General features: G+C 33.5%; 1 protein-coding gene across 17 annotated transcripts in view; it reads left to right on the top strand.

Moving 5' to 3' along the window:
• Positions 1 to 26,770, top strand: part of LOC130904067 (longitudinals lacking protein, isoforms A/B/D/L) — a 593,400-nt gene that overhangs the window by 16,825 nt on the left and 549,805 nt on the right. The window contains exons 5-6 of one of the 17 annotated variants that reach the window (XM_057816617.1): positions 4,688 to 4,834; positions 6,975 to 7,090. The exons of the other annotated variants lie outside the window; for them this stretch is intronic. Coding sequence (XP_057672600.1) covers positions 4,688 to 4,834; positions 6,975 to 7,075 — 248 coding nt within the window. The 3' untranslated portion in view covers positions 7,076 to 7,090. Of the gene's footprint in view, positions 1 to 4,687; positions 4,835 to 6,974; positions 7,091 to 26,770 lie in introns of those variants that run through there. 17 annotated transcript variants of the gene reach the window in all.

The raw sequence follows: 26,770 nt of genomic DNA, 5'->3' as shown, positions 1-26,770 counted from the left end.
CGGTTTTACCGAAGCATCCAAAGTTGTTTACGTTTTAATGTTAATAGAAATTCGGATTTCAGTGTACACTGTACGTAACGAAACTGCAGGGGCTGTTAATTTTATAAAAAAAAAGCGTTATATAGAAAAATCAGTTTCAGAACAAGAAAAAGTTTATTTCAAGCTAATGTTAATAGTTATGTACATAAAAACAATCTTTGACTCTATAGCGTTTAATTTCTTAACCTCATTTTCTTCATATCTTGTGATATCGACGCATCTTGGTGATATAGAAAGTACTTGCTCCCAAAGCTTCTTTAATACTGTGGAAGTTGAGGCTCAACGGTATATTCTTCATTTCCTTCATCTCGATCGTCAGTTTTCCTGATTGAATCAACAATTTTCTTGTCTTTACGTAAAGCCGTTGTAAGTAGGTTGTCGTTTACTTGTAGGATTGAAGATTCCCTTTCATATTAAACTGTTGAATCCGCTATTTCTTTCCAGGCTTGCAGCAGAAGTTTTACCCTCAGTTTCCTCTAGCTATGTCAATATTTTCTTCCTGTAATGACCCTTGAGACTTTTAATCAGTCACTTGTTAGGCATCAATCGTATTTGCAGGAAGAAATACAAACAATAAGTCTCATAATAAAATACGTTTTTTGGAGAGCTTCCCTCCCACAAACTTTCTGGTTCATCGTAATTGAAAATGTCACTTGGGGTGTATTTTCTCTCTTAATTTTTACCACAATAAACACTTCGGTCCTTTTACGCTTATTTTACCATGACAAAAAAACAGCTGGACTGTGACTAGCAACGAAGACAATTAGAAAAGAAAAATAACAAAAAGAAGATTATAATATATCAATAATCTTTAGCTTTAGCTAGTGGATATACTTTATGTTTTCTGAGAATTGTATGGCAGTATTCTGAGGAAAACAAGAGGATATCCAGAGACATTCACTAAACTGAAAAAAGTTGGAATAGAACTCTATCGGAAATGAGTAGGTGGATGGACTGCATCGTTATTTGAAGAATATATTTTGGGAAAGGCAAGTTCGGACTCTTTGACAGTGTCATCTTCAAACAACGGTAGTTCCCTTACCAGGAACTTTTGCTTAAAGATAAATTAGGATAAATCGATATGATTCTGTGGTGAGTGTTTGGCAGAAGAGTTTCTGGAAACTCCGCAAAAGAACTGAGCAGTTTTTATCTTTCGTCCTGAATAATCGAATCGCGGGTAAATAACGGCGCTTAAATGCTCCAAATGGTGCTTTTATATCACGAAACTAACCACTTTGAATTGAATGGACGTTATAGGGTTGATAATGCAAGAGAAGGATGGTATGTAGCAGGTTATGTGCTTCAGAATAGAACCATAATAGTCACAGCTGTCGGAACTCGTTTTTAAAGTTTGGAAAGTCGTTTTGGCTTTACACTTTTGTACAAGACACTACATTTCATTGTTGTATTTCAAAAATATATAGACTCTTCCCAAAAAAGGCTATTTTTTGAGGGTCTTGTGTCCCACTTCTCTAGGTGTTAGTACTTCTTCATCGAAGTACTTGAACCTTTTAGCGAAATGGATTGAACATTCGCAAAGTAGATGCTCTACTATTTCCATGGCTTGCCCGCAGAATTTGCAATTGCCGTCCTCTTCTATGCCCAACATGGGTCTGATATATTGAAAAAAGTCTTAAATTAGATGACGATGTTTAGTCAATCTGTGATGAACGATTTAAAAGAAAAATGAGTCCGTTGGAGACGAAATAAGCTCGGAACGTCCTTTGACCTCGCAAAAAGATTGTGAAATGACAAGCTAAATAATTTTATGTTCAATTCGTGTTTAGATAATAGTTTCCATGCCAAAGTTATTACTGGAGATGAAAGTTTGGTCTATAGGTGAGACAAGATTCTTAACAATGCACGTCAATTAATACATCATGCACCAAGTACCATTTGTTTGCTAAAAAAGTCTTATTTTATGACCGTATTCTTCTTACTAACCAGATTTAGCGTCATGGGACTTCTGGATTTACTTCAAAGAACATTAAGCTAACTGAAGTACATTAATGGATATCGATATAATTCGAATTTGTACAGGTTTTTTGAATCGAATCCAGGAGATTTATCGTAAATTATTAATATTGTTAAACATTCACGGCAAATCAATCGCACGGCTACTGACCGGTGGAAAGGGTTTTGTTTACATTCGAGATGAGCGACATGTCTGAACCTGTATCCCCCTCCACACCCGGCTCATGGAGCGAAACAAAAAACGCCGGATTGCTGGAAAGCCGCACTACCGCAGTGCCGGATTACAGAGGGTCTACTGTACTGAATCGGACAATAACCTTTTCAACCTAGCAGACTTTTCTCGATGCCCAACAGAAAACTCTCCCACCTTCTTCTTTTTTTTTATGTAAAAAGCAAACCCATTACACTCGATTAGTTCGAACGGTGCCTACCGTGTGAATAATTTTCTTCTGTACGCTGGAGTGTTCGGGAAAGACATGCCTTGGTAGCCGATTCCGCAGGCTGCCCGTCAAGTAGGTCTTGCAAACACTACTCTAGGTGTGAATATGTTGGGCAGCATCTGTCGTTGTAGTATTGGTAAAATAAAATCAGCAAATCTGTTCATATTATGACGAGAATATTGATTTGGTTTAATAATACAAATCATGTTTCATCTATTCCGTCCGTACGTAATTCTGGGTTAACCCTAGTTTACTTGCAGAAAGTGAATTCAGTATTAATATCACCAACGGTTCGAGAAATTCCAACTTAGTGACTTGTAAATTAATATTTTCCACGCTTTTAGGACAGTGATAATCATTTTTTCGGGTGTCATTTTTTTCTCTATTTCATTTATTTAATATGGCATAGGACTCGGTGCAGTACACTGCTCAGTGCTACTACATCAACTAATCCAACAACAACAAAAATCGTAACTTGATAAACGACAGAATTATGATTTAGAATTGGACAGTAGATGTATAACTTACTATTTTCAAACGATAAATTTATCTAATAAATCGTTTCACTTCTAAACGATTAGTGAAACCTGATGATCTTGATCACAACTATGGGACAAAATTATTATATTTTCAAGTATAAATGATCAAATATACAGTTGATCCTGGAAAGGATATTGATACGAATTTACGAAATCATTGTATGGTTATCCATCCTTAGAAAGTATACAAAATTCCAAATTTATCTGATTCTATCTAGGTAGAAAAAATCTAATAAGAAGAATCCTGATTATCTGATCAGGATAATTGGAAAAATTTATTAAAATATCGTTTTGCCATTAGTGATAAGTGAATTTTCAACTCAATTTTCATTAATATAGGAAAACAAAGAATATGATTGAGTTTTAATCACTATACTAACAATCACAATTATACTGCCGGATGAGCGTTTCGTTTATTAAGTTGTCGTCTTCAGAGACCGAAGGAAAATTTTGTTAAATAGTGTAAAGTAATGAACTCAATATTATAGTTTTATGTAACAAAAATTTACTGTTGAAAGAAGTCTTTCCCTATTAGTTTATGAACGTGATGTTGTGGGACTGTGGTAATCAAACACCGAAGTGTATTTTTCTTAGTACATATTCCGAGCTTTAGAATACTAGTATGTACACATCATCATAAACTGAAAATATGGTTTAATTTTTATGTTTAAAATTTGTACATCATTATATAGTATGTATAAGTATTATATTGAAATTTACTACATTACTTAATCGAGAATTATGGTGAATTATTGAAGTCATGTGACTCAAAATACAACATTCAAAATGTCATTTGACATACTTGAGCTTGTTGAAATTGTAGACTTTATTTGTTATTTTGGAAACAACATATGTCAAATTGGAATAGTTCAAGTAGTATTCTACAGGGTGTTCCGAGTGTTTGATGCAAACATTCTGGAGTGAGTAGATGACGTGAAAATAATTCTGTGGCGTTTAAGTAAAATTTCTGATACGAGCGTTGCGAAATCAGAACTTTAATTATAGAAAATTCAAGTATATTTTCTAAATTATACATTCGAACATTATGAATTTTTAATGGGTGATTACGTATGTCCATTTAGTGTTTTTGACGTAATAAATTATTCCGTAACTTTTATAGGGACAACCTGTACAATCTAAATATAGCAAGAATGAATTTTCTAATGGATTATTCAACAAAAAGGTACTCTTTGTTTTTACTCGATAAAATTTATGGTTTAGGAAGTATGTAGATTTTTAGATCGCCGTTCGCCATAAAGAAACATTCTGAACAAAATTATCATAAATAGTAATTATCGAAAATACTTACAGGATGTATTAAAACACAATCAAACATTTGAAAATGGAACTGCATTCTGTCGAATAATCGTGTAACTTGAAAAAAGAAAAATTTAGTTGGTTCATTAAAAATTCATAATGTTCGAATGTATTCATATGAGAAATTTTTTTTGTCTCAGCATTATTCTCTCGTCCTCCACTCACTCCCCAATTTTTAGTATCAAGTAGTGTTAGGTGTGGAAATAAATATGGACACGATTTGTGGTTATGTAACCCAAGCACAAAACTTGAACCGAAAGCGACAAAACAATATAATACTGGTTGCAATTTTTTAAACAAATTAGGTAATACCATCCATTAGTTCTCTATAAATGTTATACTGAATTTTTGAGTTTGAATTAGTACATTTTCCTGCAGAATTACTAACCTACGAAGATGACCACGTGATAGTGAGAGAAGCTTACCGTAGACGTTGCGTAAAATGTTACGCTAGATTAGTTTTGATGTTGGGAAGATTCGAAGCTGCTAGGAAGACACGTCAAACTCACCACAAGTGTTTAGATTGTAAGAAATTTTACTGTTTGGAATGCTTCTTCGAATATCACAAAGCATCTAAACAATAGAATCTAACTATTGATTGTTTTCCCGATTCCAAATTCGAACTTTTTTTACGTAATTATCATCACCTTCCATCATATTTTGGTGGTACTGATTTTCAGTGAATCACCTTGTACATATTTCCATTTATCTTTCAATTGAAAAGTAAAAATACATTCGTTCGGGTATCTCAGGATTTCTATATGTCCGATTTTACATTAAAATGATTTGAAATATTTCTATCTGATGTATATACAGGTCTAAGTTGCTTCAAAGAAATGGAAAAATTGAAATGTTACATTAAATGTTTAAAATAATGAGGCCGATTATTCGTACCACTTTTCAATACGCTCTATAGCTTACAACGAGAGCCGAGGAGTAAAGTAGTGAGTGAAAAGAGGTAGAAAAGGCGCAGATATACAAATAACACGTCCCTCAATTCCAAAAACTGATGAAAATGTGCATAAACCTGTAATCGAGAACCTTTTTCAAATCTTAAGAGGACGAACTAAAACAGAAGTACGCGCAGTGAAGGAAGAAAGCAGCATCTGCAGAACAAAATTAAAAAAAAAATAAAGAATATTTCAATGAACTGTTGAATGATGAAACATGAGGGAACGAGGAAGACGAGTTTGAAGAAGAGGAGACAGTGAATGGACAAGTCTCGGTAAAGGAAAAACCCACGAAAGTAGAAGTAGATGAAGTAATAAACCAATGATATAAGGCAATTATTTGACCAGTACATAAGAAAGAGGATGTGGAAGACGCGTGCATTATAAGAGTATTACTTTTTTGGATGTCGTTGCTGGAAACTTGAGGAATAGATTAGGCTACTAATGGCTGAACAAGTGGCAGGCTCCCAGGGAGTTTTCACAAAGGGTATGGATGGCAATCCAGAATAGTAGCTACGACCAAGGATTAAACCTGAAGCTCCTCGGTAAATAGAAAACGTTTGATCCAGGCGCTAGCAACAGAAAGAATACCTAAGAAAATACTACATTCGGTTAAAACGACATTGAATAACATCGATAATGAAGTAACTGTCGAAGGTAACCTATCAGGAAATCTTGAAACAAAAAGAAGGAGATCCAATATCAATAGTGAGTATTAGAACCCAGAGGATCTACTTATAAGTAGAACAAAAAGGATCAAAGAAAATGCTTTCAATAATTGAAAAGAAAGCCATAGAATATGGATTATACATCAATGAACAAATGGAGATTCGAATAACTTCAACAATTTAAAAGTGACGACAGAGCAAAACAGGAAGTATAGATTTGATAAATAAAGACCAGGAGAAGGAGATGGAACGAAGGAAATCGATAAAAGAATGGCGAGAGGAAACAAAAAGAGGATTATTAAGATCAAAAGATATTTTAAGATATGTGAAGTTACGCATTTACAAGTTATATAACGAACGGTGCTGTATGTGTGTATGAAAAAAAGAAAAAAACCAAAATAAACATATGGGAGAGAAAATTACTAAGGAGGATTTTTGGAGGGATGAGTGCAAAGAACGAACGCAGGGATCAAAGAACTGTAGGGTCAAGCTGAGATGGGATATGTGAATGGACGCTGAAGGTACGAAATTAAGAAGTGGTTTTGCTATAAAAAAAATTCCTCAGCCCACCCCTTTCCGAGATATCACCCTTAAAAGGTGGTGACTAAAACTGAAACTTCAGTGATGCTAGAAACTTGGAATTTTGTGATTTTTGTGTACTCGCCAAGGGCTGAATACGGGCATAATTTCAATTTCATCCTGTTACATTATACGGGGGTGAAATTAGCAACCCTTACTTTATTTCATATCAAAACTTTTTTTCAAGTTTTAAGAAACAATAATAAAAACTTTAAGTCACCACCTTAAGGATGGTATCTCAAAAAGAGGCGGGTCGATATATGACTAAAAAATGTAACATTTCAATGGTTTGAAATCCTGTTTTTTTTTATTTTGGTAAAATTAAAGAATTTACATTGTTTATGTTTTTTATCTAAATTACAGAACCTATAGATTTCTATGTATAAATTCTTAACGAAAATTTAATCGGTGATGGTATTTCCTTTTTTGAAAAGTAAATAAAATTTTTATTTATCTAAATTACTTTAGGGGCCGAAGAGGAGCTACAAAATTGTGGTATACTTAGAAGTATTCTCTTAGGCATATCTCTCCCGAACACAGATTCCTTTTGGGATTTTGGAAATACCTGAATTTGAACATTTTTTGAATGTTCAAGTAGAATTTCGATGCAAAAATCTTCTTAAGATGAAAATATATATAGATGAAATGTTTCAAGTGTATCATGAATAAAATAATACCAAATTTGTTTTTAGTTTTTATTCATTTGACCAAGATTCAATTTTGTTTAGAATAAGACATCTTGAAGGTACGAAAATAAATGAAAAATCCTTTTTTCTGACTTAATTTTCTTGATTAGAATCGAATATTGTTGGATATCGACTCGAAATGCGGTTTTTGAACGTTTGTTAGATTTATGTTAGTACCACGATCGTTTTCTATTATAATGTGGTCCAAGTAGATAGTCCAGTTTACGTATTTTCCAGATGGCGCGTCTACTAGCTTAAAATCTAAAGTTTAATATTTTTAACAAAGATTTTTGTCAACAGACCTAAAGAATTATTCGTCAAAACCACTGAGAAGAATATATCGACCTGAAATATGTCATGTGTGTAATAAATCGTTGTCTAGAAAAGAACATTTAAAGCGACATTTATTGGAAGTTCACGGATACATGGATAGAGATCCGTACAAGTGTAAAAATTGCGGGAAGATATTCAAGAGGAAATACCATCTACAAAGACATTATATTTCTTGTTGTTCTATGACTACTGTAGATCAAACAGGCGAGATGAAATTCAATTGCGTTTTTTGTAAAACTAGTTTTTGGGTCGAAGCACAATTATTTTCTCATTGGAATACTCATCATAAACTTTCATAGGTTTTATTGAATGCGTAAACAAGTGAAACCTTGTAATCAACGTTTAATTTCATTACCAATTTGAAATATGTGCCAATATTTTAAGAATTTCTTTCATTATTTCCGTTTAATGTGTCCCGACAGCACAGGCCATTGGCACAGAAACAAAAAATATGAAAATTACGTACAACACACATGAATTAGATATATAATGGTCTCACATTATGGATTATAGCCGCCGTTTTAAGCTCCGTAAATCCATTTTTGGGCTAATCTCTAATCTGTTACACCTCTTTGCTTCCTTCTCTATCTTCCACGACTTGTCTCCTGTTCCTTACTTCCATTGTACAATGTCCTGTATTATGGTTCTTTTGGTCGACCTCTTGACCTCTTCTAGGGCTGGCTTCCACACTGTTATCTTCCGTATTAGTGTTTTCTTCTTCATATATCTTCGAACCTTTAAATCACTGTCACTATTATCCTCCAACGGTCTTAACAGGTCCCAGAATCTTCTTTAAGATCTTGCATCGTTCCTCGACTGGCGCGAGGTTTTGGTTCCATATGTAATTACTGCTCTAATTCCTGTTCTGTTGTGTTTGTATTTTACTACATAGGAACTTCACATACCTCCTCATATGCTTCTATTATTAGCCTCGCTTCAAGTCACACCCAAATACTTGAAATCTTTCACTTTTTGGAATTGATATCTTCCCAGAATGATCTCACTCTCTTTATTTGTCTTTCTCTTAGTCACTAACATATACTTTGTTTTTTGAACAATCATTACCAAACCCATTTCACCGGCCTTTCTCTTTCTTGCCATAAGTCATCAGCCTATCCTGTTGTCTGCGTACTGTGTTGAGTTTCGTCCATTTGTATCTCATCTATTACTTCATCTAACATAAATTATATTTGGTAGCTTTCTCGATCTCTGTGGGAAAGTTTCAGGTTAAATTGCTGGTATGTGGTGGGTTATTGTCTGCAATGAGAATGTGTCCGACGTGATAATTTTTCGTAGAAAAGATAATCCATTGAAGACATGATATAACCGTGTGGAAGTTTGGTGTGTTTTATACGGAGTCTTCTTATTACCACGGCGTCTATTATTCCTAAAAATATACGGAGAAGTGAGAAGTAGATGGATCTATGTTGTGTCGTGCTGGGATACTGTTTTCCTATACATCGAATCAAGAATCTTGGTTTAGCTTAATCTTGAAATCATTATCAAGCTGAATTGGGATTTCTAAATGGTTGTTGGAAGTTTCTTTGTTTCTAAATAGTGAGAAATCGGCGTCTTTTCCTCTTCATTCATGGAAAAAGTTTGGGATTTGGGTAGTATAACTTGATATTATTATTTTTTCCGTTTAGTAGATGATTGCATTATTGCTGTACCGATAATTGACAATATGATTATTATAAAAAACAATTTACAACCGATGTTGAACAAATCAATAATGTCAAGCAATGTAATTAACAATTATACAAACAATATGGTGAACAAAACCAACTTGAACTTAAAATTGTTTAAACGACGAAAAATATTGTTTCTTGTACTAATTGTGGTGGTGTTTACATAGGACAAACATCGGAATATTGTGAAAATAGAATGAATAGTCAGCAATACGATGAAAATATAAAATAACATAAACAAATATATGTAATAATGTAAATACTAATATCTTTGAAACAATCAACTGAAAATTGATTTTTTGGAAATGGTTCTTGAATAATGAAAATGAGAAATTTAATAATCATAAGAAAAATGAAGTTTAAAAGGCAATCATTCTCCCCCAATTTATTTTGTATATACGTTTAAAATATTTATATTTGATTTTATTTGGAGGTAGAAAGTTTTTGAAAACTATTTTCAATAATGGAGAAAACGCGAAATTATGTCATACAAAAATTTAAGATACCTATAATTAATTGCATAAAATATTGGTAATTGTTATAGATCAAATGAACGTCATATAAAACATTTTCGAAAATGAAAAATGTTAATTTTTGAAAATAAATGACGATTTTATTAAATTTATTACATTTTTTGTTTAAAAACTTTTCTCATATCGTTTTGCATTAAAAATATTGGTATAAAATTGATTTTTGACTAAATTTTGAATCATTTTCTACCTCCCAGACGGTTTGAACTATATGTATATGCTAAATTAAGTTAAATTACTTTATTTAACTTAAATTATTAGTAATCAGTATTATATTAAATATAAACAATGTGCCATTATATTCAAAATTTGTCTGTAAATATATACTATTGTAAATTCTATCGTATAGCATATTTTTTTCTATTTCGTAATGTATAACCAAATTTCATATCACTAATTTTGAGATTCAGCTTTATTTCTTAAATATGGAATTAGTTGACAACTAGTTGGCAAAAACGAAAAAATTAGACGTGAAATATGTCAACAACGACTCTAAATACGAGAGAAAGAAGAATGTGTTTCAATCTTATTTCAATTGAAATTATGTGATTAAGAAATTTTTACCCTGAATCTCAAAAATTGGTTAGGCTTCACCAATATACCCATTTTGAAAATACCATATATTATAATCGTGAGAGATTAGAATGTAATTTTGTGATAAGAACCAAAGGATTAAATGCGTGTACGTGTGAGAGATGTTTTATTTGACCTAACACCCGATCAAGCCTCTCGTGAGACGCTTCTTAGAGGCTCTGACACGAATCTTGGCGAGCATAGGAGTGCTAGTCATCCACACTCTCGATTTATTCTGCATTCACGCCAGACCTGCGCTCGAAAAAACCGACATACGAGCGGAACTACAGAGAAGCCGTCCACACTCTCGTAGTTTCGTAGAGAGTGTGGATCGGGCATGTTGATATCGCCGGATTAACAAAAAGAAAAAGGGGAAAATTTATTATTTTTGTTTTGCGCTCAATTTTTCTCAAGCATATATGTTCTATTGAAAGATTTTGGCAAATTAATACCCCAGTTTCAATTATTTTAATATAAATAATAAGGGTGATGAAAAATATGGCGAATTATTTTATTAAAAACAAATAATTTGATTCCACTTATCCTAATGTTGAATACATGGTCGGAACCATTTCTGCAAGACTTCTTTAGGGATGAATTTCATTTTTTGAAGATTCACAAGGCGGATATTGCTAAAATTCGCGTCTTGGTTGGATTGGGCGCGTTGTCATGTTGGAAAAGGCACATCGTTCCAATAAACTTCGAATTTTACTCAATATTACAAAAGAAGACCGTGACCTTGATATTCAACTTGATATAATTCAACTGATAAAATTGACATAGAACTGTCGATCCCTATAATGGATTATTGAGCTGGTATGACTTATTTTTACTTTTAAATTTTCATACTATTAGTAATAGTCTTCATAATTACTATAGAACAGATTTCGGGAGACTTTTTCAATTTGAATTAGTGGATTAGTGAATAAAGTGGATATTAGTCCAGGTATTTTAGATAACATTGGGTTTGTATTTTGAAATACTCAACTATATTTGGACATCCTAAAGGTTGTCTCTTTCTTCTGGAACGCCATAAACTGCATCAACCAGCAATATCACAAAAAAAGCTAACCGATTAGTACTGGAAAAAAGTAGGATTAAGATTCACCATTTATTGATTGAAGAATTCACAGTTCTACGTAAAAAAATTGTCTTTGTCCTAAAATTTATTTCGTAATGTTTCCATTCACGATGAAAAAACACTCTTATTCGTTAAAAATTTTATTTAAATACGCGTGGAAAACTTTCTGTAGCTTACGTAGCTTATTTTAAATGTCCTGTTCGTAAATTAGATAATCTGTGGGCTCCACATGTTGCTTACGATAAATGCTAAAGATGTTGTGAAAAATTCCTTTTATATAAAAAACTTTTTATTCAATTTAGACCACGCCGATGACTGTTATGATGATGATTGCCGGCAAAAACGCAAAACCCGCTGAATATCCTGATCTAGTTTCGTCTTCGGTTCCAATCTCTCCTAGCCTTCAACCTCCAGTACCTGAACCATCTTCAAAAATGTCTCAATCATAGCTCAAATGAAAATATTGAAAATGAAGAATTTCTACTGTCACAGGAACCTCCAATGACGAAATTTGAATATTCAGATCTTTTGGATTCCCTTTACCAAAGAAGATGGACTTTGTTATTGAAGGACGAAAGAGGGTTTTTTGAAGCAAGCTTGAAGGCAGTTTTATTATATAACGGAAAGAAATTTCCACCTCTTCCAGTCCTTCATTGTGTACATCCGAAGTGTGAAAATTTCACTAGAAGCTTTGAAATATTGAGGCGCAGTTCATTGGAGGTATCGACGATTTGAATGGGATTACAGGGTGGAATAGTAGAGCAGATGCTAACTCTATATTCAACGATCATGGTCACTAAAAACTGACTTTTGTATTGGGAAAGGAAACGTTAAATATAAACCTATTGCCGAACGTAAACATGTGTTTATGCCACATCAAGTAGATGAAGAAAATCCATTTTAAAAGACAATTTTCCAAAATTGTAGGAAGCAAATGTTGAAGCTGAAAGTGCTCAACGAAAAAGTTTTTGGATTTTTAGGGAATGAAAAAGTTTAAAATTGCAGAGAGCTAATTTATGATATATACGAAGATTTTGAAACAATGGGGTGCAGAATGTATATGAAAGTAAACAAGGAGAACGTTTTCATCAAGAAATGGACTGAAATTGAGTTGAACTTCGTGTTCAGGACCAATACAACGATAATATGATGATGTACTACTACATTTGAATATGAAACAAAATGTAATAGGGTTCACTCTAAAACTTCCTCATACTATTTTGATGATACATACCTAAATCAATAAATTTGATTGAGCTTTTTTACAAACAAACACAAAACTTTTCATAAATATTGAGCAACCATTCTTCTGGATACGAAACTTTTTTCACGCTGTATATAGTTTTCTGTTAAAATTCATGTTGACTTTTGTTATGCATTGAGTGCAACATTTGCTCTCTTCGGATCATTGGATCAAGCGCATTGGAATTAACCTTTCCCAGAACGTATTGACGTGGTTTAAGCAACAGCTCAACAGGTCTTATAGGCGCAAGGCTTGTAGTCGCTCTACTGCTTTCCTCCATCTATTTTTGTCCAAGGCTGTTTCACGTCAGTTCTCTATTCTTTCTAAATCTCCTCTACATGCTTCTTTCTAGTTTTTCCGTGGACGTCCTCTTTTCCTTTTAGCTTCTTCTCCTCTCCATAACGATCTTTTTACCCAACGGAATCTTTTTGATTCTAACCACAGCTTGACCATACAGTGCTTTGATCTCTGCGTTCTCCAATCATTTTGCACTCATCCCTCCAAAAATCCTCTTTACTCCTTTTCTCTCCCATATGTTTATTTTGGTTTTTTTCTTTCTTTTTGCCATACAGCACCGTTGCGGCTCTTGAAATATCTTGATAGTCCCCTAGGGCTCCAAACGTTTTATTTTCTCCCTGGCTCTCCCAGGTATTCGAACTCCTGGACTTTCTTTCAAATGGTTGCAGCTATTCAGATCCTTTCCCATCTTCATATATTTGGTCTTTTGTTCATTTATGCGCAGTCGCAGTCCATATTTTTTTGCTTTCTTTTCATCTGCGTTGACAAGGATTTGTGGTTTGTTATTGTAAATCATCCCTGGCTTCGATTTATAACTGTAGATAAAACTTGGACCCACCATTAGGTTCATACCATGGAAAAACAGTGAAGATAGTGGATTATAAAGAGCGAACTTGTTCTTAAAGGTAAAGACAGTTTTATCGACCAGAATTGTGATGGTAACTAATGGGGTACTAATGGGATTGTGTAGTCGAAACTAATTGAAACAGATATGTACTTATTTTTTTTTTGGATTTTTAAATAAATCACTTTTCTTATATCTAGTAGACAAAATTCCATTTTATCATTCTCGTATTTTCTTCACATTAATTCATAATGAAATTTTTGGCTGGAGAAAGCATCAGTTGAACAGAATTTGTGATTGTTAGACCAAATCAACTAATTGATGTCATTAATTTGTTATGTTATAAATACTGTTGTTGGTAATGCCTTAAACACCATAAATAATCCAATATTAATTTCAGATGCATGGAAGGAGCACGAATGTTTCAAATGTAACCGTCGCTATAAAAGAATTAAACACCTCAAAGCTCACATACGATACGAGTGTGGTATGGAACAAAAATTCTCGTGTATTTTTTGTACGAAGCTATGCCACCAAAAATCGAATCTAAAATCGCATTTAATTAGGAGACATAATATTTCCAAGGATTTTAACCAATATGTCAAATTCATGGGATGAGAACATTTTTCGCACTTTTGATAACGACGGAGATTTAAGCGGAATTCAAAATTTATACCCAGTCGATTACGATATTTATAAATAAAATTAACTGCTTCAAAAAATTTGGGACAACTCACAAATAAATGATTATTTTATTTTAAGATGATTATTATATTTAAGTGACGTGTATCCCAGTAGTTGGGGGCCCTCTAGTTTCTTGGCTTTTTCAATATTTTTTTACGGATAAACCATTGAAATATTCGATCTATTTGTTTTTGTATAATCTTTATTAACATTTAAATAAGATTAACAAATTTTTTGAAGTCAAGTAAAATAGGTGCCTGACGGTGACCAAACAGCATTTTAATATTAATATTTAAGACTGAGGATTGAACTAGAGTGAATTCTGAATTAAAAAAATAAGATCTTTTACACACTTTTCAAAATTACATTCTGTTTTTCTCAAGTTTTTCGTCGTAGAAACAAAACTATCGATGCAAACGTCATCATCTTTGTTCTATATCTGGTTTATATTATATTAAAGATGCTGTATAAATTTGAGGAAGATCCGTCCAGTGGTTACCGTTTCGAAAAATGTTGTTTCCAGAGAAACGCGTTTGAAACTTCGCCCGTTTTCTTTATAGCAAGACTGAACTAACCGACGCTTCACGACGTCTTAGTCAATATTCGAAAGCGTCACTGCTCCCTTCCAATTGAACCTAATTCACAAAAGTTCCAGGTGGCAGTTAGATTTAGGGATATCTTCGAATATTGAAAAATCTTCTGGCTCACATTTTCTACGCATATTGTAGATGTGATTTATGAAAAAAAAATCGATTGTTTCGCCCTTATAAACTAGAGGACTCCCTTGAGTAACGTATGTCCTAATATTTTTTGCACAAAATATTTAATAACATATTTTTGTTATTTGCCATAATTAACAGTTTAGTAATTAACAAAGTTAATGACTATGGTGGTAACTTTCTGTGAACATCTCTCACTAGGTCTTGGACGACTTGAATATCTGTTTCGAGTATATAAACTTCGCGGGCTAGAAGTGGCTAAAAATCTTTAAACAGACACGTCTGAGGTTATTTGTTTTGTTACAAAAGGTACACTACCGGTCATAGTTTTTGCCCACCTTCTAGTTTGGTTGATACAACAATTGAAAACAATACTATCGACGTTGATATTCAAATTTTGAAGAATACATCAAGATAAAATATAGTATTATTGAAATTATAGTCTGTAATAGCAACATATTTAATTTTTGGCATTCTCTATGAAAATTTCGACAAACAATCGTCGTCTATTCGGTTCCACTCGTTTTTCAGGATGTTACAAAGATGTGAAGTTGAAGTAGGACACTGCTTTTTGATTTCCCTGTTCAATTTGTCCCACAACAACTCAATACGAGGTCGGGCGGTATTGACGGCCAAACAATTACTTCCTTTCCTTGTCATGCTAGAAGGTGAATTTTCTGTCGTACAGGTGTTGGCCAGAATGTACTACATTTTTAATAATCTTCGTCCTTCAAAAAACTTCGACTCATCACTGCATAAAACTCTTTCCCACTCTTCATGCGCTCAATTTTTCTTAAGCCCACGCAACCTTTTAATTTTATTTTGACCTTTTAAATAAAGTTCCTTCACTGCTATTCTCTCAAAATGCTAGTCTCTCTCAATCTCCTTTCCATTGTAGGAGTACTCAAAGGCAGATACTTAGATTCAATGATCTGAGCTGCTATCTCTGGTTCTGTGAATTTTTAGGCCGCTCTGAACGTTTTCTATCCACAAAGCTCTTGATGGAGGCTTATTCCAACTCTGTCTTTTGCTCTCCCTACCAGTCTTACAGTTATTTCTCGTGTGAACATTCTTGGGTTTCCAATTTTTTGGAGGTTTTTTCTTTATATTCGGTTATAGGGATGAAACTTCGTCAAGTATCGATCCATTGTAATGTATCGATGCTTACTCGTATCGAATCGTTTTTGGAAAATTTAAAGTAAAAATCGTAATAACTATTGATATTCTATATTTATAAATACACCGCTATAGCAGGGTAAATGCTTATGCGTGTAATATTTCGGTTTTGGAAAGTGCGAACAGACTTATAAATACTTTTTCTTTTTTCCAAACAAGCACTTGTCTAACTAATACCCATAAAATAAACAATTTTTTGTTAACAAAGTTATTTTAATATTGTATTATCACAATCCTAAAGTTTGTGCCAAAATTGAGACATACGTTATATAAAAAAATTTCAATATAAACAATTAATTATCATATCATAAACGATCTATTGCGACTAGTCCTTTTGATAGTATTTTTCACTCTCTTTGCTTTTTATACAAGGATTATGATATGAGTTAACATATTCTGGGTCTTTTTATATAAACAAAAATAAAATTTTGCCAATATCAAGTTGAGATGATACATTTTTTTTGATTTTTGTCGAGTGTATTCAATGAGGTTGCCCATTATGATGGACTTTAATACGATTGGTTTCTTATTTTTAATGGGATCACGTTGAGTGTAACTCAATTTAACTCTACTCCAACTTTCCCACAACGATCATTATCCCTAAATGATCGTATTTTTTCTCTTAAATTGATTTACTAACCTAAGATCTAGAATGTAAAAAAAATTGAAAACAATCCAAAGTTTGCGAAACTCTGTAGGCGTTTTCAAACATGTGGTTTGATGTTATTGAGGTGTCGATCAACAAGAAACGATTTTAGTTGTAGGAAGAGTTGGGAGTCCCTTGGGGCGAGGTCCTGGCTATATAAAACACGTCCCAACCAAATTCCTTTAGGATTTTGTCCTGTCTGAAGTCGGGCACCTTTTGACACTAATCATAGGCGATTGTTCTGTATTGCGTAATTTCTTAATGATCTCACAGTAAACATGTGCATTGTTTGATTTCGTTTCAATCAGCAAATGCGCTTTGTATTGTCAATTTCAATTGTCAATTGAAGAGAAAACAAACAAAAAAGTCAAATTTCCAGCATTTCTCATTAATTTCAAAGATCATATCAACAAATTAAATTGATATAGAACCAAAAAACCAGTGACCAGGTGGAAAAACAGTGCCAAACAAAAATCAACCAAATTAATCAATAAACATGTTTTGTGGTCCTTCGAGCCGGATTGAATCAGCGACATGTATCGATCTAAAGTGTTTCGAAACGTCAATATAGAAACACTTTAACTAATTTGTTTTCAAAAATAGATCTAAATATCTTTTTCCTTTATTTTGGAACGCAATAATACAATGCAAAACAATAACAAGGCTTGTTATCAAATCTCTCTTTGTATACAGAAGAAAAGAATTGCTTTTGTTATTTAAAATATGCACGTACTTCCTTAAAATACAAGAACTATTTTATATATTTCGAGAGTTCATTTTCTCAATGTTGACTGCTACATCCATCTCCTCAGCTTTATCGTGAAGATCTCTATATATCTCTTTGACCGTTGGTAGTCATCTTCCTATTATATTGATGTCATTTATTTTTTATAGTAGTAAGTATGAAAGCTAAGGGCCTACCAGATGGGCGACCGAAATATTTCAATATTATGTTGCGTTGATGATGCTGTTCTAGTCGCTAAAAATGAGGATGATCTTCAAAGGCTTGTACATGTGTTAAACTGCAAAACTAAATCTTTCAATATGATAATATCTGCATCCAAAACTCCGTTAAGATGTAAGCTAGGCGTAGACGGCCAGATAAATCACCAAGTAATGAAATTCAAATACTTAGGAATCGAGATTTCAGGATTTGGAGACGTAGAGAACGAAGGAAGAAAGCCAACAACTAGGATAGAAGCCAAATCGAGAATATAGAAGGTCACTGTAAGACCCATAATGATCTACACCGCAGAGACACGGCCAGAAACGGCGAAAACCAAAAGAAAGAATGGAATGAGCACATAAGTCGTATGGATAACAATAGACTGGCCAAGATTGCGCGCGATAAATCCTCATTTGGCCGAAGGAGTACCGACCCAACCCAGAAAAAGGTGGAGCGACAACCTTGAAGCAGGATAGGAGACAAGGATGTCGAAGAAAAAACGGGCGACTACGCATAAAACACGGAAAAAGAAGAAGTATGAAACTAGAGTTGCTAGTACTGATAAGATTGCATTTTCAAATCTTCTGCTCTGGTGCGAGCTTTGACCTTCCCAAGTTTTCTTTCTCAATTATTCCTGTCCAAAAGTGCGCTTTTCCAATTGCGCTTTTTTAGAAGACCGATTTCTGTCACCTTTTCTTAGTTCTTCTAATTGTCTTTCAAAATTGGATTCAACTACTTTTCTCGGTATTTTTTGTTCATCCATACGCATTCCCAGTACCTTGATAAATTCCTAGATCTGTTGTTTCTTGTATTCATGTGTATATCTGGATAGTCAAGCTTTAAAATGTACGAGAATGGTTCCAGAAGTATCTAACGCGTCCTGGAGATGGCGGTAGCTGCTTGAAAAATACCACAGTATCAGAAAGTACATTTTTTAAGTTTGAAGACGCCACGTTGTTTAGTATTTGTTTGGAAACCAATATAAAAGCTGAACTCATGATGTAAAGACCACAAGGTGTGCTATAGAGCACCAACTTGGAAGCAGCCAGTGAGAATTCGCTCCCAAAACGACGCGGCAATTTGGGAGCGAATTCTCATTGGCTTCTAAAAGATGCGCAGCACGAGTCGAAAGCCCTCGGGAAGAACACACCTTGTAGTCTTTACATCATGGCTGAACTAGATATTACTCTGAGTGATCTGCCCCTTAGTTTAAACGAGGCCGTACGACCAGCGAAGACCAGCATCGCAGTGGTTGATCAAATTAGCTAAAGACTTATCGTACTGGATGATCGTCGACTGGAAGTGAACGATCTAGCAGACATTGTAGACTGTCATCGCATATTAACTGAAAATTTGGACATCAGTAAGCTGTGTGCAAGGTGTTTCCATCGAGTGTTTCACAGCAATAAACCCGAATTTTTGCGCTGTTTCATAACCATGGATGAATCACTTCACACTCGAAACAAAATAACAATCAAAACAATGGACTGAAAAGGGAGAACCTGCTCCCATGATATTGGCGTCCTTTGCGTATGCTGCTGTTGATTTGGGGGATTGTTGGATTGATGGGATGTATGGGCTAGACCATTATTGTTCAAACCCTAAGTTATCTCGAATTGGTCAGCTTATTCTGTATACGTACATAAGCTGTTGTCATTGTCATTGATAATTATATAGTTTTCATATACACCATTTAAGTAGTAGGTACTTATTTGGTTGAGTTCCCACTTACCGTTTTCCTCATTTATCGCCAAATTAATCAGGATTCTCTTTCAGGATTCTGCGTTAGAGAACATTAATATTTAATATTAATTGATAATTTCGATTCACAGATAATTGGAGCTGTTCTTTTTAGCTTTGCACCAATGCGCCAATTGTGGAAGAATATACAAATATAAGAAGAATTTGTCCTGTCATTTGAAATATGAATGCGGAAAAGAAAAACAGTTCGTATGCACGTATTGCCCCAAATCGTTCCATCGAAAATCTACGTTAAAAAAACATGTTTGTACACAACACGAATACAAATTACTTTAAATTGATAATTCAACAACAACAAAGATAAAAATGGTGATGTTTTTAATGTTTTATTTGAATTTTGAGTGAGTTTGTGGAATGCAATTGAAAAGAAAATTAAAAAAACCTTAGTAGATTTTGATTTCAACCTACACGTCTTTCCAACATCTTAATAATCTTTATTTTGAGGGGTTCCGATTCTAGAAGAAAATTGTATAATTGTTTTAGACAATGCCCTATACCATTCCAGGAAAACTGAACAAATTCCTACCCCAGCCACAAAAAAATCATAATTCAAGTCGGTTGCCTTTGCGTATACCATTCGAGAAAGTTGAGATTACCACCAATTGCGTGGTGGTTGAGTTTCAATGACGAAAGTTATTACTTGATAATAAAATCAACTGAACGCAACTGGCAATCACTAATATCGATTCACATTTCTTTAATACATTCCGAAAGAATCAAACAAGATCATGCAAGATTGCAAGCACATCCACCGCAAGTCGTATTATTGCACGTCAGAACAAATGCTGAGGACGGGACGGCGCCTCGCGCGGCAACGGCAAGTCTCGACGCGTGTTATTGAATATGCAAAATGCATACAAGTAACAGTCACTGAACTTGTTAAAATATCGGCCTATATTGATGGGGAGAAGTCATGTCAATATTTTTTGTCACACCCAACACCCTCGTTGAGTCTCCTTTGGACCCCTGGTGGTCTACCTGGACCATTTTGGGAATCAAGGCCATAGAGCCAAAATATACTAGCGATATTCAAAATATTTTTAGTGATAAAATAATTTTTATCGTATAATTCTTAACTTAAAATCTCTTCACATTTTCTTGTATAAATCTGTTTCTCAGATTAGTTCAGTTAAGAATCATGGACGATTTTTTAGGTAACAGATTTCTGATCAACGGCTTGGAGGTTGAAGAAATAACAAGCCAGAGAGGACATACTATGTTAGTTATCGAAGGATTCAAATTCAGGATATCGGGAATTGGTCAAAACAAAGGGACCATTAGATGGAGGTGCGCGAAAAGCGGTTGCAAAGCGAAATTTTTCACAGATACATTCAGAAGATCTATAAAAAAATGCAATCTTGTACATAATCATGATTTATATGTTCCACATTTTCAATTTTAAAAATAAGCGATATTAAATATAAGCTGGTGTATTTTTGTGTATTTCGTAATCGAGCAGAATGATGATACGTCTTCTACCAAACATTGAAAATGAAAATTCGGCGCGCCATCTATTAGAATCTAATAATAAATCATCCAAGACGACGATCCTAACATTGTTATACAGTATAACGCAGATATTAACACGTTTATAGTACAACAAGAAGAAGAAAATGTATATCTGCTTCTTTTTTCCCAAATAAAACCCACTCTCGATACATATTCAATCTTCTAGTTTTTTTATTTTGAATTTTTAGTGGGTACTGAGAATTCTCAAAGTTTAGTTCGAATTTAGGATACAGGAAAAAGTCGCTGGGGTCTAGATCTGGGTATTCAATCACAGAGAAGTGCAATTCGTTAATTTTAGTTATAAGGATTACCGAAGTGTGAGAAGGAGCGTTATCCTGATGGAAAAGAATTTTTGTTTTCTTCAAAACGTCGTTGAAACCGTCTTTCGGAGTATATTGGCCATTTGCAATCTATTTTCATAAACAGGTTTCATCATAGCTTAAGCATTCTTCAATCGCTCTTGATTAGTGATTAGGTTTCCCAAAAATTGCTCTGTCTATCATATCAAGTGCTCACTCGGATTAACTTGCTGGCCAATCTTTGCGACTTTTCTTCATTGCTTCTTCAAACATTTGAATAATTTTCATACGTTTTGTACACCTACAACAAGAGATATTCGTCCTCGTTACCCCCATACCTTTATACTTCTATTATCATCAGTTAATAACAACCTAGACTCATCAGAAACAAAAGTTTTGATCAGCTGGAGGTGGAGCGGGCGGCTATGCGTTGCCCACTGAATCGAGTTACCTCTAGAAGGCACTGACATTTTTTTCTAAAAAATTTAAAACCAATTGATACATTTTGACATAACAAAATTATAACATAACATAAAATTTCAGTTTCCGTGATAAATAATTGCTGATATAGATTTTGTATTATGTTTTACGAGGGAGATTCAATAATTAAGCCGATGTATATATTTACAGAACCATGATTTTTATATTACGTTGTTTATAAAGGAAGCTTCTATTCAAACGAAGGACATACGGAGATGGTTCCACAAAGGAGACACAAAAATTTTGGAAAATAATATATTTATTTTCGATAAGTTCGATCCCCTTTTTTATAAAAAGAATCGTCAAACTCCTCATTAACTACAGACATTACCTTCTCATGGTTGGAAATTTTTTTAAATCTGGGAACGGAATATAATTTGAGGGAGCTAAATCTGGCGGTTATGGTGCATAATCCGTTAATTTTGGACATTGCAACGACAGATGTGTGAGCTGGTGCATTGTCTTGATGAAACAACACTTTCTCCTTAGTCAAATGCGGCCAATTTTGTTTAATTTCTTCGCTCAAACGTTGCAATAAGTTCGCATAATAGTCGCCGTTGATAGTTTTTCCTTTTTCAAGATTGTTAATGAAAAATGATCCTACGCGTATACTAAAAAACCGACGCAATGTCCTTGCCTGCAGAACGATCTTTTGATTGTTTTTCTGTGTCGGGTGTGAAGTGATGGACCCGCGTTTCATTCATAGTTGGCGCGAAAATTGTGTAAAAAATTACTGAACCGGGAACATATTCACGACGCTATTTTTGTTCCATTGTGACTAAACGCAGCACCCATCTTGCGCACAGCTTTCCCATGTCCAAATTTTCGATGTACCGCACTTTTTGAAATGCCTACTATGTCTGCTAGCTCGCGAACTTTCAGTCGTCGATCATCCAGTACCTCTTTGAGGATTTTCTTCAACATTTCACCAAGAGTAGGCAAATTTTTTCCATGTTTTCTATTTATGGCTGCCAAACAAATACTAAACAACGTGGTGTCTTCAAACTTGAAACATGTACTTTCTGATGCAATGGTATGTAAGTAACTACCTCCATCTCTAGGTCAGGCTAGGTACTTCTGGGACCATCCTCGTATATATTATCATGAGCTCCGGAATTTTCGTTCAGTGGTTACATCTTTTTTACAATAGTCATACATATTATAAGGTTTCAGTTTGATCAGTTTATTCTGCTGGAACACTTTGTACTCTTAATTATATTTTTTCATTGTAAACGTCGAAATATGGATATTGGGAACAGATAATAATTTTTTCAAGCTTTCGGAATTATTAGTTTCAATTTTTAGGAAAAATAAGTGAAATTGTTGTACACAGTTGTTTATAAATGGTAAATTATATTAAATATTTGAAAAAAATGTGAAAAAACTGTATATCAATCACGCGCTGGGATAGAATGACCAGGAGTTAAGTTTCCAAGTTGATGGTGGTACTTGTTTTTAACAAAATCTTCATCAAAAAGATTTAGTTATGAACCCTAAGAAGATCCAAAATCGATTAAGCTCTGCAGCGACTAAGTTTCTTGCTTTTGAAGCTCCAATTATTAAATTGAAGTAGAGGCTGGATTCTATCGAAGAAATATAAAAAAAATATTGAAGTTTTTACATGTCTTTCAAAAGATAGATATTGAACTGCTTCGAGATCAAAAGTTTACAGCTAAATCTTCGATTGGAGGTGTTAGAGATATAACTTTTGGTCCTCTTATGTACGAGACTTGTTCTTGACGATTCCAGCTTAAATATGGTAAAAAAGATAATATTTAAGACTACAACTTATTTTTTTGAACCCAAAACGCGCTCATTTGATACGCGAAAACAAAAAAACTCATTAGGTGCCATTAGAGAATTTTTAAGAATAAGACAATCATTTGCTTCCAACTGATTCTTCTGTAACAACATTTGGTAGATATGGCGAGAAAGTTTGTAAAATAAAAAGATTTTTCAATATGATTCACCATTTAGAACAAATTTCATTCACTGTCTTTGAAATTAAAGATGAATAAATTTCGAAAGTTTGAAAAATAGTATTGTAATGAAACTACCCTCAATATCCCAGTTTAGATAGTAATTATACGACATATATATTTTTAGTTTTATGATTTTTTATGAACAATATGGAAGTTTATTCACAGTTGACTTTATTATATTCAAATGTTTTAATAAAATTTAGAGAATTGTTGTATATAGCTTTATTTAGTCGGGATCATCGTCATCTTCAAAGACCTTGCATGTATCCGTATAAGTTGCTCACATTCAGCTATAAATTCATTTGACTTAACAAACTTTTGTGCATTTTCATCTGTTTTTGTGTTCAAAGAACGTGCCGACTCGATTTTACTCGCCCTAAAATGCTTGTTTCCATTTGCAAAACATTCACCATCAATATTTAACCTTTTTAACCATTATCACCATAGATATGTACCAGAAACACGATCAAAAAGTGCTGAAGTGAAAAAGTGACAAGCTTAAAGGGCTCACAGCTTGTCTTAACACATGAAGCTATGAAAGACGACCTAGATGAGCTAGAGCTCCATCTTTAAGTAGTAAGCTGTTACAGCTTACTGTAACTCTACTATGTTTTCAAGGTCTCCAAGTTAAGAACAAAGTTAGAACGTTAAAACTTTGTTTCGCTAATATAGCCAATCCAAAAGAAGTATATCTTTGGTGATGAGGCTGGTAGACCTCTTATCCTGTTGTTGTTGAAACATTGTGGAGTTGATTCGTATGAAAAGATCATCGAGAGTGCGATTATTCACAGTCATATTTATACTCAATCGATTCTGATTGTCTAAAGTTTGGATGTCAATTTTCATTGGCATAATAGTGAAAAGTTTGATTATTCACTAAACCATTCTTGTTAAAAGTAGATTCGTCTGTGAATAATATAAATTTGAAATACAAATTTGAACTCGATCAAGTGCTTACAAAGCAAACGTCTTTCTCGCTGCCTGAGTCACGTGATGGAAAAATTCTACTTTATCTTCATGAAAAACGAATAAAGTTCATTTCTAAAAACATATTTGTATGTTCCTAGTGACTTTTCCGAAGTTTTTATTGTATTTCAATGATAATTCCTTCATCTACCGTCATTTTAGCAAATTTTGAAATTGCACTACAAATAAATGATGAAGGTTATAGTTATGAACCTTCTTTCCAAAATGTACTTCAAATAAGACACTTAACCTCCCAGTTTTTTGTATATAATATTGTAAAAAGATATTTTTTTTTTCAAATTCTATTCTTTTCCTACAAAGTAATTATCCACCCGATTATTTTCAGATATCTATAAAAATTTTTTTGATTATGGTCACGATCTTCGAGTAGAAGAAATTAAAAGTATAAGAGGTCAACCTATGCTTTTAGTCAATGGTTATAAATTCAGGAAAGCAGATGTTTATCAATCGGGACGTATAAGATGGCGTTGTTCAATTCAAGGATGCAAAGCTAGATTATTCACTAACTCTACAAGGGAGACAATCGATCGATACGTCTTTAATCATAATCATAATATGTAAATTGATTATTTAGTTAGAAATGTAAAGTGCCTTCATTAATTTTCTCGTTAATGAAAATTTATTGTTTTATATTATGGTTGTCTTACACGTAACGGCTTACCGGAGTCATCCCCCAGTGCAGATTGACCGGAACGTTCGAGGGAATAGAATCAATTCTTTCGAGTGGTGTAAGATTCAACAAAAATAAATAATTCTAATGATTTTTTCTAAGAACTCTATACACTCCTTTGAATAATAATTTTTCCATGCGTCTGAAGTAAAATAGTGTGGATGTGGAAGCCCACTTCATGCAATTTTGCTATTCATTTTTATTAGCACTTCCTTTTTCAAATTCTCCAATAGTCATTCAAGTTATTTATGCGCTTTGGAGTCGATTCACCACGAGCAGTCCACTAGGATGACTGTCGATTGGACACCGGTGTGAAATGACAGTGTTTTGTTTCATCAATTGTCATTTCATCAACTGTAATTTAAAGGCCTCAAACACTACTCGGAATAATCAATTTGTTGTTGTTTTTGGTATATTGCGAGCTTTTGCATACACAATATTCGTTCATGATATGCCCAATGATTTTCTTTGGACAACATTTATTAAGCTAAGCCTTAGCTTCAATTTTTGCTTCAAAACTCGCGAAATTATTTCATAATCAATCTTTCAAACTAACAAAAGTTGCTTTACTCAAAATGCTACAATTAAGAAACTAATAGTATGACAGCTGTCAAAATTATTCACGTATTTTTTGAAGGTTAGGGTTAACTGAGAAACATATGGATTCAATAATAGTATAGCCATTCAAATGTCAGCCTACGAACCTATTTTATAATTTAGAGTATAGTTTATTTGGTTTTTATAAATTCATCTGGTTCAAATATCAATTTATGTTTGTCTTTTTCATAACTTACTTTCTATTTACAGTTTTTGCATAATTTATCTTCAAAATTAAAGCAAATCTTGATAATATCATCGCATCATCCTCGTCAATCGATTCCATCATAATAAAACTGAAAATCTCACTGGTACACCTATCAGGTAAAATATCCGGTAGGCCGTAGCGTGTATAACTTACTTAAGGTTTGTTTCAATGATACGTATCGACGCGAGACTAATTTAGAAGATTGTTTAAGATCACTAACCATATCGAATGTCTTATATAACAACCGCAAGCTCAATTCTTGTTTAAACTTTGGACTTTACGTCCATGGTTTGTAGGAATGTCTATATTGTGTATGCGCATGCTTCGGATTATCCTGAACTGTCGTTGGAACGAATCTATTGATGACCTACTTGGGTTTTGGAAGAATTATTCATACTATTATGTCTTTTGTATAATTTCTTTTGTTAAAAACACATGTATTAAATTTCGTTGGTTTTTTTGGTGTATTTTTTGTTGTTAAGCTCTAGATTCATTTATATTTATATAAAATAAGATTTAGTACTATATTTGTGCAATAATCTTTGCCTTGTTAATGACAGAACTATATTTTTGATATATGAATATTTCATTATAAAATTTATAT

Source organism: Diorhabda carinulata, chromosome 2 (assembly GCF_026250575.1).
Source record: "Diorhabda carinulata isolate Delta chromosome 2, icDioCari1.1, whole genome shotgun sequence".
NCBI classification, from domain to species: domain Eukaryota; kingdom Metazoa; phylum Arthropoda; class Insecta; order Coleoptera; family Chrysomelidae; genus Diorhabda; species Diorhabda carinulata.
This window is presented reverse-complemented; position numbering and strand designations above follow the sequence as displayed.